The sequence below is a fragment of the Piliocolobus tephrosceles genome, chromosome 3 (assembly GCF_002776525.5).
Source record: "Piliocolobus tephrosceles isolate RC106 chromosome 3, ASM277652v3, whole genome shotgun sequence".
NCBI classification, from domain to species: Eukaryota; Metazoa; Chordata; class Mammalia; order Primates; family Cercopithecidae; genus Piliocolobus; species Piliocolobus tephrosceles.
This window is the reverse complement of record NC_045436.1, coordinates 92931105-92944500: the sequence shown is the minus strand read 5'-3', so window position 1 is coordinate 92944500 and position 13396 is coordinate 92931105. Positions and strand designations below refer to the sequence as shown.

The window sequence follows — 13396 nt, the reverse complement described above, 5'->3', positions numbered from 1 at the left end:
TGTGTGTGTATGCGCGTATGTAATTTTTTAAAATTATTGATATTGTTATATAAGCAACCTACAAAAATTATCTCCTGATAACCTTTTTGAAAAGAAAAGTTAATTGCTCTACAAAGGAAAACATATTTCCTTTAGCAAATATTCTGCTCATTTGGACAAATTATAAATAAAGTTTAGCAAAAATAGTCATCCCTTAAAATTATTACTGGGAAAAAGCAATCAAGGGAGGAAGTTTAGTCTCCCACCGGATGAGGGTCAGTGATTCAGAAAATTATTCCAACAGTAATTTTTTATCTGATCAAGACATTTTGTTACAGTGAATGTAAGTTCCCCAATCACACCTAATCTGTTGCTAGTGCTCAAGAACTACCTTCACAAATCAAACATGGAAGCCACTTGGCACAGGGTCATCTGGAAGAGGTACCAAGGTTCCAGATGGAACAGACGTGCTACCCATTCAAAAAAAGAGTTTAATGCACTAGTTTCTAGATAGGCCAGTAAACAAGTGCCTGATTGCCCCCATATAATAGGTCAATCAGTCCTACTGGTTCTTTAACAACTGGAAAGAGGTCCCTGCTGTGTAATGAGATTATGGAGCACATGATAGATTAGTGACCTTTTGAATTAGGACAAGCAACATGAACTTACTAACAAATTCCCCCTTATATTAGAGAGGCTATGCTAAGGGTGTCAGCCGTTTGACAAATACAGTTGAAGTGCAGATGGAAATACCAACTATAAAGCTTCATTCTTCAGTGTTCCACAGCTGAGTCTGAGAATTCACATCTGGCTTGAATATTTGGAAAGCATCTAACAATCTTAGTCAACAACTACATAAAAAAACTTTTCCAATTTGGATTTATACCTCTGTTTTAAACCATATTTGAAAAAAAAAAAATAGCTTTTTAGATTCCTTGACCAATTGACCAATCAGCGAAGGCATATGAGTGACACAGGTTTGGGACATAAACAAAACTCCTATTTCTTTCATTCTAAATCCTATTTTAATTCTGTAAAAGATTGCGGCATTCACATAGCACAGGGGTTTGGAGATAAGCAGAGTGGTCAGTTTGACCTGGAATAGCTCGTTTAGGAGCTATGTAGATTCAAGCAGGAAGGGCTTTTTTAAATCCCTCTGGACATCAGTGTCATCCTTAATATGGAATCATGAACTATCTACTCATCAGGTTATTGTAAAGATAAAATTAGATAATTTATGTAGAACTCTATGTAGACTAGCATGTATATATACTAATCTCTCAATGAATATTAACTATTTATTATTATTGAAAAACGTTGTTCCAATGGGATGAACTATTTTTTCTAATAAATAATTTTTTCTATAAATAAATTGTTCCATTTATTTAACAAAACATCATGTGTTCAAACAGGTTTGATTAAGGTAGACTTCATCACAATGCCACAGAAAACCCCCATTTGACTGTCATTCTATTAATATCATTTCCCCTCATATGACCTAAAAAGGACCAGAATTCCTTCACACATTAGGAGATAAGTGACTCTGGGATAATCGCAGTGTGTTAGTTTTGGTAATGTAGTTGGGTGTGCACACATCCGGCAGTACTCTGCTGTGCTGTGTCAGTTTGATCAGCCACTCTCTTCAGTTAAGAATGAAGTATATGCCTTTGACACTAAATGAAGATAACTGGCTTTTATAGAATAGTGGTGGCTAGATTAGCACTATGCCCTAAATAGCTAAGATTTCAAACCAAAACCCAGTCACCACTCAAGCCCAAACCTCAGTATATGAACTTACTCTGAGTCTTGGAGTATAGTAATGTGTTACTCATGAACATTTTATCAATGCTATTTAAATGCTCTTTTCAAAATAATCTAAAATTGTGGAAACAAATGGCTAATTCACATTAAGGCTTTTCGTAGTCCCTACTATGAATCATAGGCTGTGTGGAAAGTGTTGCCAATTTCTGAATTCTCAAAGTACAGTGTCTGTACTTTCAGTACAAAGTGTTGGGACAGAGGAATGACCTATAAGAATGCCGTATGTACCATTATGATAACTCTTTCCTCCTCATACTGAACAGAACTGATGTTTATAAGCTACTTATACAGTCTCTTTTGAACACCTTTTCTACACAAATGATAATATGTGGTAGATAAAGCCAAGAATAAATCACGTAGACAATTACTAAACATATGTACTATAGTTCATGGCAACAACGTATACATAGATCAAACTCATATGTAGGGCTGGTCTTCTGAATTTGACTGACTTCACAGAACAGTGAAATTATTTACTGTGTCAACTTTACAGGAAATACTATTTAAGCATGCCAGGCTGTACACAATCTAATACAGGTTTAACTGAATGGGAGAACATTAAAACAGACTGCTATAATCTGAATGTCCATGTCCTCAAAATTCCTAAGTCGAAATCTAATCACCAATGCAATGGCTTTAGGAGCTGGGACCTTTGGAAGGTGATTTGGCAATGAGGGCAGAGTTTTCATGAATGGAATGAGTGCCCATATAAAAGACGCCCCAGAAGGCTGCCTTGCCTTTTCTACCATGTGAGGACACAGAGAGAAGGCATCATCTGTGAACCAGGAAGTGGGCCTTCACCAGACACCAAATCAGCTGATAGCTTGATCTTCAATTTCCTAGCCTCCAGAACTGTGAGAAATTTCTGTCGTTTTTAAACTACTCACTCTAAGACACTTTTTTATCAACCCAAAAGGACTAAGACAGACATTCACATTAATTTAACAGTAGTATGAATATCTCTAGCAGTTCTAATGGCATCTCTAAACTACTAAAATAATGGCAAGTATCTATACTTAATTTATTTCCTTCCTGATTCTCATTTTAAATTATTGGTCATTGGGTGTATTGCCACCCCTATGCACTTATTACAAGACAGTACTACGGAGCAAGAGAGAAAGGCATCCCGCCACCATACCCTCTGAATTCTGGGCAAGTGTTTAGAACATCTGAAAAAGGGATTCTGTAGGGATAAGCGTTGTATAAAAAGAGGACCAAAATCTTGACAAAGAAAATACTAAATTTCCCATAAATAATTCTCCTAATGTTTTGAATTTCTTTACGTTTTCATTTTTTTTAATACCTCCCACCTAAACTGGGCTCAATTGGTCACATAGAAATACTTATTGTTAAGAATGTTGTCAAATATTAGAATTACAGTAACCATCATATTATTACATTAAAATACTTATAAAAAGGTACCACTCCCTGTCTCTACTAAAAATACAAAAAACTAGCCGGGCATGGTGGCGGGCGCCTGTAGTCCCAGCTACTCGGGAGGCTGAGGCAGGAGAATGGCGTGAACCGGGGAGGCGGAGCTTGCAGTGAGCTGAGATCCGGCCACTGCACTCCAGCCTGGGGACAGAGCGAGACTCCGTCTCAAAAAAAAAAAAAAAAAAAGGTACCACTTACTGGCACTTGGTGAAGCATTCTAGAATGGTTCACAATTTCTTTTTGATTTCTTCCCATTTTTAGTATCGACAGAGACCCTAACGCTTAGCTCTGTTTCTATACTTTTACTTCTAAAACACCCCTTTACGTATTTCTCTTTAACCATGTGTGTTCTTTGAAGTGGCAGTGGCTATAATTGTCCTTATTATGTAAGCAGGAAGTGAAAGGTGGCCAGAAGTGAAATGATTGGTCATGAGTCACTCTGTTTGCCAGTGAAAATGGACAAAGAAGACTGCACAGAAACCTGTGGCCAGGCCAGGAAATGGAAAGGAGGGGAAAGTCTCGATTTTCTTGTTCAAGGATCTGAAAATCCAACATAAGATCCAGAGCAGGCCGGGCGCGGTGGCTCAAGCCTGCAATCCCAGCACTTTGGGAGGCCGAGACGGGTGGATCAGGAGGTCAGGAGATCGAAACCATCCTGGCTAACACGGTGAAACCCCGTCTCTATTAAAAAATACAAAAAACTAGCCGAGTGAGGTGGCAGGCGCCTGTAGTCCCAGCTACTCAGGAGGCTGAGGCAGGAGAATGGCGTAAACCTGGGAGGCGGAGCTTGCAGTGAGCTGAGATCCGACCACTGCACTCCAGCCTGGGCGACAGAGCGAGACTCCCTCTCAAAAAAAAAAAGATCCAGAGCAAACTCAAAGTTAGCCTGCAAAGTGGACTACCTTAGTAATGTTATACTAACACATCATGATCACCAATAAAATAATAACCCAAAGAGACAAACCAGTTTTTAGCTGCTATGCAAAGCATTATGAGTGCCTGTATAAGTGTTCTAGATAATTGCAATTCGGGTTATCCATACCAGTATCTCTTTCAGGTGAAGGCAGAAGGTTGAATATTTAGATACTTTCAAAAATTGGCTCTACTAGATTCGAATGTCTTGTTAATTTGGAGGCTTACTTATTGGAATTTACTACTGATTGCAGAAATAATCTATAAACAGAGATATGGGGCAAATCTTCATAGGTAAAATGAGTGATTAAACATATATATCTAATAGGAGAAGGACACAGGCTCAGTCATCAAACAAGATGGATTCCAAAATACAACCTGGAGCTGGCCAAGGCTGAAAGCATAAGGACAACCATGTCAGAGTTCACTCATGATGGTTATGACTCTGCATTGCAACAAATCACCAACAGTTTCCTAATTTTTACAGTAACTTGGAATTATATGCCTGAGGCTGTTGAATCCAGATTGCCTGTGTATCCCCTTCCTTTATACTTACACATTAACTTACAGCTCTGCGCTACTGTTCACCTACTCATAGGTTTACTCGTCTAACAAAATTACATTGATCTCTTGCCCTTCTCAAGACTCCTATAGAGTTTCTTTTTGGCAACTGCACAACATATTTATATTTTACTTATAATATGTATGAGTATACCTGTAATATTTCTCTAGATGGCTCATTACTTTTTTCTTAGATAGAAATGTCTGCTCAGATGATGAATTCCATGTATCAATCATTGGCTTTTAGCCTAGCCATGCCATAGCACCTAACACAGTGCTATACACTCAGCAAACCAATACCAATTGTTGAATTGGGGGAACTTTCCTATGTGTTCGGAAGAAACACCTAAATTAAACAGCAAAACAAGCTGATTCTTAGAAACTGAAGCTCATTAAGCAAATGCTAGAAATCAAGGTCTTTGTCTTAATGACTACAAACACAAATTCGTGTGTGGAAGAAGATGATAGCTGTCTGTGAGTTAACAGAAAAACATGAATAAAAACCAGGTCTCATGACTAAGAAGATGCTCACCCTGTAGATTTTGGTATATTATTATCTAGAACATATTTTCCCATCTCCCTGCAGCTTTTTAAAAATAACCCTCCCTACGGGGTTGGGATGTAGGCATGAATTTCAAAGAAAAAGAAATACCCTATCATATTTATTTGGTCTCAAGTATATAAAAACTTTAAACTTTTCAGCACTTCAGGAGGCCGAGACGGGCGGATCACGAGGTCAGGAGATCGAGACCATCCTGACTAACACGGTGAAACCCCATCTCTACTAAAAAATACAAAAAACTAGCCGGGCGTGGTGGTGGGCACTTGTAGTCCCAGCTACTTGGGAGGCTGAGGCAGGAGAATGGCATAAACCCGGGAGGCGGAGCTTGCAGTGAGCTGAGATCTGGCCACTGCACTCCAGCCTGGACGACAGAGCGAGACTCTGTCTCAAAAAAAAAAAAAAAAAAAAGTCTCTTTTGGTAGCAATCCCATCTCTGTTCTATCTAGTAAAAGGAAATTGAAATGGTAACTTTATTTGTTGTGATATATCCGACCAGTGTCCAATGAGATAAAAATAGGCAGTGATTTTGTTTCTGCCTCCAACAGGAATTAGAACAGAATACAAGCAAAAAAGAAGTAAAGCTGTAAGCATATTTATAATTTAGCATGCTCTGAATTAGGACAAGAGAGAAACAAATACAGATTAAAATTTCAAGTTTTAATGTGCAATCAAATGTCTCTTTAGAAACTTTATCAAGAAGGAAAAAGAAACCTCCAACACTTCAGAAAAGAGTGTATGGAAAAGAACTGTTAATAGAACAACTACTGAGAATATCATACTAACAAAATTTTCTCAAAAGAATAAGTAGAGCTAAAATGGTGAAAGTAGGGTGAACTTTTTAGGGTGGCTTAATTTAACACGCCTAAGCCACATGAAGGCAGCTCTTTACTTAAGTTTTGTTTCTTACATTTTTGTGAATTTTCAGAGTCCAATATGTCATCTGCACAGGCTGATGGATACATCTACAACAACATAGCACAAAATATAATGGAAGCAAAAGAAGTTTTCCTTCTTTTGGGAATGCTGCTTGGGAGAGTATCATAGATAGTCATGAAATAAGTTACTTTTCCATGTTATTCCCATAGATAAGATTGAGCATTTTTGGAAATGTTATCAACCGATGCAAAATGACAGCAACATTGGAAGGAAGAATCAGGAGGATATCTTAGAAGAAAACCACAGAATCTTTGCAAGAGATACAGAAGACTACTTTACACCTGGTTTCCACAGGAGAAATGGCTCAAAATATGTCATTAGTTGAACAGTAGGAAAAATGTCTATGGTCTCTTCAGCACCATCTATATGTAGTCTCTGAGTCTCCAGTTTCTCATCTATGACACTGGGATAATAATATTCAATGAGTTATTTTGAAGATTAAATAAGATCGCATATGAAGCAGTTCCAGATTCCAGACATAAGAGTAAGATTTTTAAAATGTTGTTCTCAATTTTCTTGTGTCATTGCTGCTGCCATCTAGACTTAAACAAATGTTGCTGTAAGAGCCAAGTAATAAACTAATGCATCTAATCAAGATTAAAGATTCTTCTTTCTAAGATAAATCAACTGCGTAACTGTTGACCACATTCTAAGGCAATGGTTCTATTCATGTATTTATTTATCTATTTATTCATCTATTTATTTATTGAGACAGTCTCACTCTGTCACGCAGGCTGGAGTTCAGTGGCAAGATCATGGCTTACTATGACCTCACCCTCCAAGATTGGGTGTCCTCAGCAGTCCCCAGTAGCTGGGACTACTGGCATGTGCCACCATGCCTGGCTAATTTTTTATTTTTGTTTTTATTTTAGATACAGGGTCTTGCTATCTTGCCTAGGCTGGTCTCAAACTTCTGGGCTCAAGCAATCCTCCCATCTCAGCCTCCACAAGTGCTGGGGTTACAGGTGTGAGCCACTGCACCCAGCTAAGACAATGGCTCTAAACTTGAGTGTGCATAAGAAAGAGTTGGGAGCCTGTTAAAAATCCTCAAAGGTTCTAACACACAGCAGGTCTGAAGTGAGTCCTAAGAAGTAAATTATTTTAGCAAAAAACCCAGATAATTCTGGTAGTTGTGGTCAGTAGACAGCACTTTGAAATATGCTGCTCTAAAAAGGATAAATTAGTTATTACTAAAACATGAAATTATCAGTGAAAAAATTAATATGATAAAGGGGAGTAAATAGAAACAGAGAGGAAGACATTGAAAGAAAAATCACGGAATACCAGGTTATAAGGTATTTTTCTATCCAATAAAAATTTCCATCATCCCTGACAGATGGTCATTTTAAATACCTTCAGTGATGGGGAATTACTGTCTTCAGGCAACACATGCTATTTTGGGTTATAAGTTGGTATTTTATAAAGGGCAAATGGTAAGTTATTTGAAAGACTGAAGAAATAGGGATATTGTTCAGAATAAATTATACATGGAAGCCTTTCTAGACATCAGTGAACTAGATAAGGCATCAACTTTAAATTCAAAATTAATTGGCTACAATACTATTTGGACACCCAAATGTTGGATCTACTACCCGATTCCACTAAAAAGGGCATAGTTTCTTTGGCTGCTATAAAAATAAACCTTTTAATATGTACCTCATTCATATTTCTATGGTACAACATTTCAACCACACATCTGGCAACACTTTCATCTTTCATCTCTCTATTTAGGCAGTGGCACGTAAACAGCCATTCAGTGTGTGGGTGTGTGTGTGTGTGTACCTTCAAATTATTTTACAATGCTTATGAATATCTTAGTGATCCAGATCAAAGCATCTTTAATAAATATAAGGTATCCTATAAAGCCATTTTATCCTACTACTCTGTTGAAAATAATAGTGCCGGTATTTTATTTTTATCTTCATATCATTATTCCACTAAATGGGGAACACAGTTACTAAACCATTTACTCATGTACTTGTTTTAGAAGAACTCACAGGCCTAGTGGTTTCAGATGGCTGTCACCTGTGATTGATGCTTGGGCATTACCATTTCCAAGTATGTAAGTTACCAAAATCTCCTACAGCCTCTTTTAGTATAAATCCACCGCTATGTTATTGCTACAAACTGGAAAGTGTGTGAAGTTGCACACATAAATATGGTCTTGGATTATTGTAATATAATCTGAATATAATCTGTCAAAATGCTGGAATAGTGGAATAAGTTTTATAGTCTCATATCTGTAATGCCAACAATTTGAGAGGATGAAAGAGAAGAATCGCTTGAAGCAGGAGTTCAAGACCAGCCTGGGTACCTTAGGGAGACTCTGTCTCTACAAAAAGTGAAAAAAAAAAAAAAAAAATAGCCAGCTGTGGTGGCACATGCCTGCAGTCCCAGCTACTTGGGAGGCTGAGGCAGGAAGATCGCTTGAGCCAGGTGGGATGATGCTGCAGTGAGCCATGATCACACCACTCTACTCCAGCCTGAGTGACAGAATGAGACCCTTCCTCAAAAAATATAAAAATTTTTATAGAGTTTTCTAGGATTTAGAGTAGGCTGAAAGCCGTCTTACATGGATACATTTCACATAGTTCCCAATGCTTCTTTTTAGTCTTGGATTCCAGTTGAAAATTAGAATAGCCCCCATTTCCTCTTCACCACTGAACCACCACTAAAACATCAATCCCAAATTTGCACCTTAGGCAATATCTGCTAGTATGAAATATCTTGGCCCTAAGAAAACGTTGTTGAAGTATCAGATGAAGGTTTTCGTGACTACTTTAACAACACTACTATCTATAATTTATTTTCTTTGGGTACTAAAGAGTATCCAATAATAAACAAGTCTTTCTCTCTCTCTCCAAAGGTATCTTTGTGTTCAAGCTTGAGAATGAGAAAAGCAGCCACTGACCTACAGGAGTGGGCCTGGTACTATCAGCTAGGCCTCAATGTTCTACTATTTGAACATAAAAAATTTCTCAAAGCATCAACATCAGACAAGGCCACTCTGACCATGGCAGACTAAAACCAAAACATCACCACTCCCATATCATGTCTGAACGCAGACAAAACAAAGACGTTGTCCAAGACACAAAATACCAAACATCTCCCTCTCTTGCCAAATGAGATTGCTGCTTCCTTATAACTATAGCTTTAGTAACACTCTAGCCTGTTCTCCTGTAGATAAGACTGGGATACACAATTATAGAATTGTTCCTGCTTTCTGGGAGTACCCCATCCCCAGAGTGAGCCACCACTCTCTTGAACCCTCTTTCAAATTACTCAACCAAAGCCCATATCCTATGCATTCTTCCTGGCACCCGCTTACTGAGATGCCCCCACGGTTCCCCATGATGTGTATCCTCCTCGCGACAATGAGTCATAAACCCATCATGTTCAGCCACCAGTGTACTCCTCGTGGTTTCTGAGTGGAGAGCACTGACAAGCTCACTTACCAAAGCCAAAACAGACATTCTTCAGTAAAGCTCAAAGAATTGCTATCCTCAACACACTCAGTAAAATTCTGACATAAATGAATTCCTCCTTGAGCTTATTTTCTCACATTGTAGGTCTGGTGGCAAAAGATCCTTTAGCTCTGTCCCTCAGAAGAGGTACTTTTGGAAGGTACAGAATAAACAAGTAAATTACAGCCCATTTGTTATGTATTTACTAGAGATAGAGGCATGATTTCAAGGAATATGAGTCAGTAGGATAGACCTACACCCAGGCCATAGTGAGCTGGGTAGTCTGTAATCCTGGATGCTTAAGTAGAATCCTACAGCAGATTCAATGTAAACCTCTAGTAGAAAAACAAACAACTAAATTGAAGTGATGTGACATTGACTTTACCCCAATTTTTGCTTTCTCAGGGTTTATGCTTATTAGGGATACTTATCTCTTTATCATTAATGTCCTAATCAAGGCACGTTTAATGGTCTAGTGTTTAAATATGAAAATGTAAGTTTTCTGCTGTGCAAAATAATGTGAAACAATAATATAAAGACCTAAGGTACATTTATGTAAATGTCATCAATGATTTGTATGAGATAAAAAAGTTTCCAATTATAGCATATAACTTTTGACATTTTGAAAAATGACTACTAGTCTTTGCAAAGCACCAATATTGGATTCTGTCATTTCTGCCTCTCTCAAAAGTATAAACAGATTTTTCTCTTAAAAGGCTTATTGCAGTAAACAAATTCCATTTAAGAGAATGACACCTGAAAGTTATTGCCACTGACTATATGTTTTAAACACTGTTCAAATAATTATATATACATTATTTCTAATCCTCACAAAATATTCTATATATAATTATTCTCATTTTACAGATGAATCCCTGGATTCATTAAATGAGAAATTAAATGATGTGCTCCAAACACACAAAATTAAAGGGTAGAACTGAGATTCAGACCCACTTATGTCTGACTGACTAGGCAAGCTGAGGGATGTGTGTGTGTTTATGTGTATGCATCCCCTAATCTATTATGTAATTAGTATTTTTTTCAAGAGCAATTTCTTTTAGGTGAAACTCCTTTTAACACTCAATATTCATGATGCTTTAACACACACATTCAAAACTTGCTCTTTCATTTTGGTTGCAAGTTTGGAAAAAGACTTACTCCTAAAATAAATTTATTTGAGAAAATTCAGCTTAAAGATATGATAGTTACTACATAGGATGATTTTGTTGTCTCTTCCTCCTCAAAGACTTTAAAATGGCTTTGGTCATGTGAAGTTAGTATCATCATTCAGAGCTTAAAAATCTCAAGATTCATTCTCCACCCCTTCAATAGTCCTGAGTATATTGTTTCTAAAGCACTACAGGGACTTTAGAGAGAAAATATGGGATTTTGAAATGATAATGTCAATTAAAAATTCCTTTTTCTTTCTTTCTTTTTCCCTCTCTCGCTCTCTCTTGCTTGCTCGCTTTCTTTTCTATTTTCTTTTTCTTTTTCTATGTTGTTCAATTAGCTAACGCTCTATAAAAATGCCCTCGAGGTCTAGAGGATGTGGAATGCTTAGGTACAAAAGGAAAAGGACATTCTACCAAGGTTCCTGCTTGCCCTGAATTATCCTTTTGCCTGTTATCAGATTGCATCACTATCTCTAGGCTATGATTAAAAAATCATCACATGCTTATTTTTATCAAATTGCATGATACCATACAAATATACTACTCCCTTGTTTGCTGATACAATGATCTTTTAAATATCAGAGGTTGCAAATTATTCAGAATTTTTAGATTATGAGACATTTAGTACACTAGACATCTAGAATTTTGAAACACAATGCAACTTCATTAGCAAAATGAAAAATATTCACTTGTTTGTGTTTATTATTTTTGTAATCTGCTTATTCAAAATCCAAAACCATCTAACGTTGAAAGCCATTTACATTACAATCATATCTAATATTCTGCCCATATTATTGCTCCAGGAAATAAATGCATTTTAGGAGAATTTATTTATAGAGCATCTCTTTCAGAGGTGAGGCTCAGGGAAGCTCTGTGAGGCTGCAACAGTTTACCAGAAGGAGTCAGGCCATAAAGAAAGAAGTGCTGGCATTGGGTGGGGCTGAATAGTTTGCATCTTTTCCCACTGTTTCTCCCTGCTGTCATTTCCATGAAAATCGAGGGTGTGGGAATGTATGCCACAGTAAGAAATCCTACAGACTGCTTTGTGTGCCCAAGAGCCCCCACCCCATAATATCTTTAGCTGTGTTTCTTATCATTGAAAGAGCTATCACACTAACGTCTGGGAAAACTGCAGAGGAGCTAAGCAAGCCAAAGAAATATCATGCTGGGGATATTTCTCCTGTCACAGCAGTCTTTTCTCCTTAGGAGGAATACACTTAGCATGAAACCAAAAGGCATTTGCTGTCTAGCCATCTCAGGATCATCACAGAGCAAACGCATCTGGCCAAAAATCTGCCTTTTGCTTCGCAATCCACCTTGCTTAACACTCTTCCTTTTAAACACTAAAAATAAAACGACTCTCTCTACCCAGTTAACACCAGAAGTATCCATCAGTGGCCACAGTCCTCAGTAATCCACATGTGGAACACACCTTATCTCTATTCACTTCACCGCACTCCAGTCAGTGTATCCATTATGAGCCATGGCTTCTTTACTATTCTCAAAAAGCAGCAGTTTGCACCTGCCTCGTTAAAAAAGCAAGGCTTGGCACTGTTATCGTCTACAGTTACTCATAATGCTCCACGGTTTCCATAGCCTCGCTGATATTACACACTCACACATGCACACACATACATATTTATACACAGACGTTCCTAATTCTGGCCATTTACCTTCTTGGGTCTTTTTCTCCTCTGACTACCGCCGTTGAACTTCTCTCCACTGTCGCTTTTCTGAGCTGCATCTTCGTTCATCATTTTGAACAGTTTGGAAAGAAAATATCTCTGCCATCAAACCGTGCCGCCTGTACAGACCACTAGCGAGTATGCACTTACTGGAGGAAAGCAGGAGGAGGAGGAGGGGTGGGGAAGGGGCGCGCACTGGGAGGGTAAGGACGGTGACGTTGCCATGGCAGCAGCTGCCACAACTGTTTATCTGACTGCATTGTTAAATCTGATTCAACCAATTACCATCAGGAACCGGTTACAATGAAGAAAGCCTTGAAAAAAGAATGCCAGGGACTCGAATGATTTGGGGACTCTGCTGGTTGGTTTCTGACACACCCTTGATAGGATCAGCTCTCAACCCACACACAAAACCTGTACTTAATTTTCTTCCTACAGGTACTTCAACACGGAACAGATACAACGCATAATGAGAAAACCATAGCATTCTAGAATGTGTCTCTGAACCTGAAGAGGTACATTTAGCCAGTCAAGAGGCTACTTAAGGAAAAGGATTGGCTATTAATATCCTAAAGTGAATATAAGAAAGCTATGTTTTTCAGATATTATTCACTGATTTAAAATACAATCTTTTAAAACTATGCTCAAGGATGACTTCTGTCATAAAGCCTTGAGAACAGCTTCTCCAGCCTCCAGATAATCCCAACCACTCTCTTCTCCTGTGCCTTCTCTTTCCAATGTAAGAGTACCTGTTACAATGTATTACACAACTGGACAGATACATAACTGTCTTTTCTGGATAGGCCAAGAGCTTTAGGTCAGGAGTCTGTGTGTGTGTGTGTGTGTGTGTGTGTGTGTGTGTGTGTGTGT

At 38.0% G+C, this 13396-nt stretch overlaps 1 protein-coding gene across 34 annotated transcripts in view; it reads right to left on the bottom strand.

Moving 5' to 3' along the window:
* The window catches only part of ANK2 (ankyrin 2), a 583169-nt gene that overhangs the window by 328374 nt on the left and 241399 nt on the right, over positions 1 to 13396 (bottom strand). For 13 of the 34 annotated variants that reach the window (XM_023219985.2, XM_023219976.2, XM_023219981.2 and 10 more), the window contains exon 1: positions 12515 to 12913. The exons of 20 other annotated variants lie outside the window; for them this stretch is intronic. In XM_023219985.2, the coding sequence (XP_023075753.1) occupies positions 12515 to 12598 (84 nt within the window). In that variant the 5' untranslated portion in view covers positions 12599 to 12913. Of the gene's footprint in view, positions 1 to 12514; positions 12914 to 13396 lie in introns of those variants that run through there. One more of the 34 variants, XM_023220018.2, reaches the window with a different exon arrangement.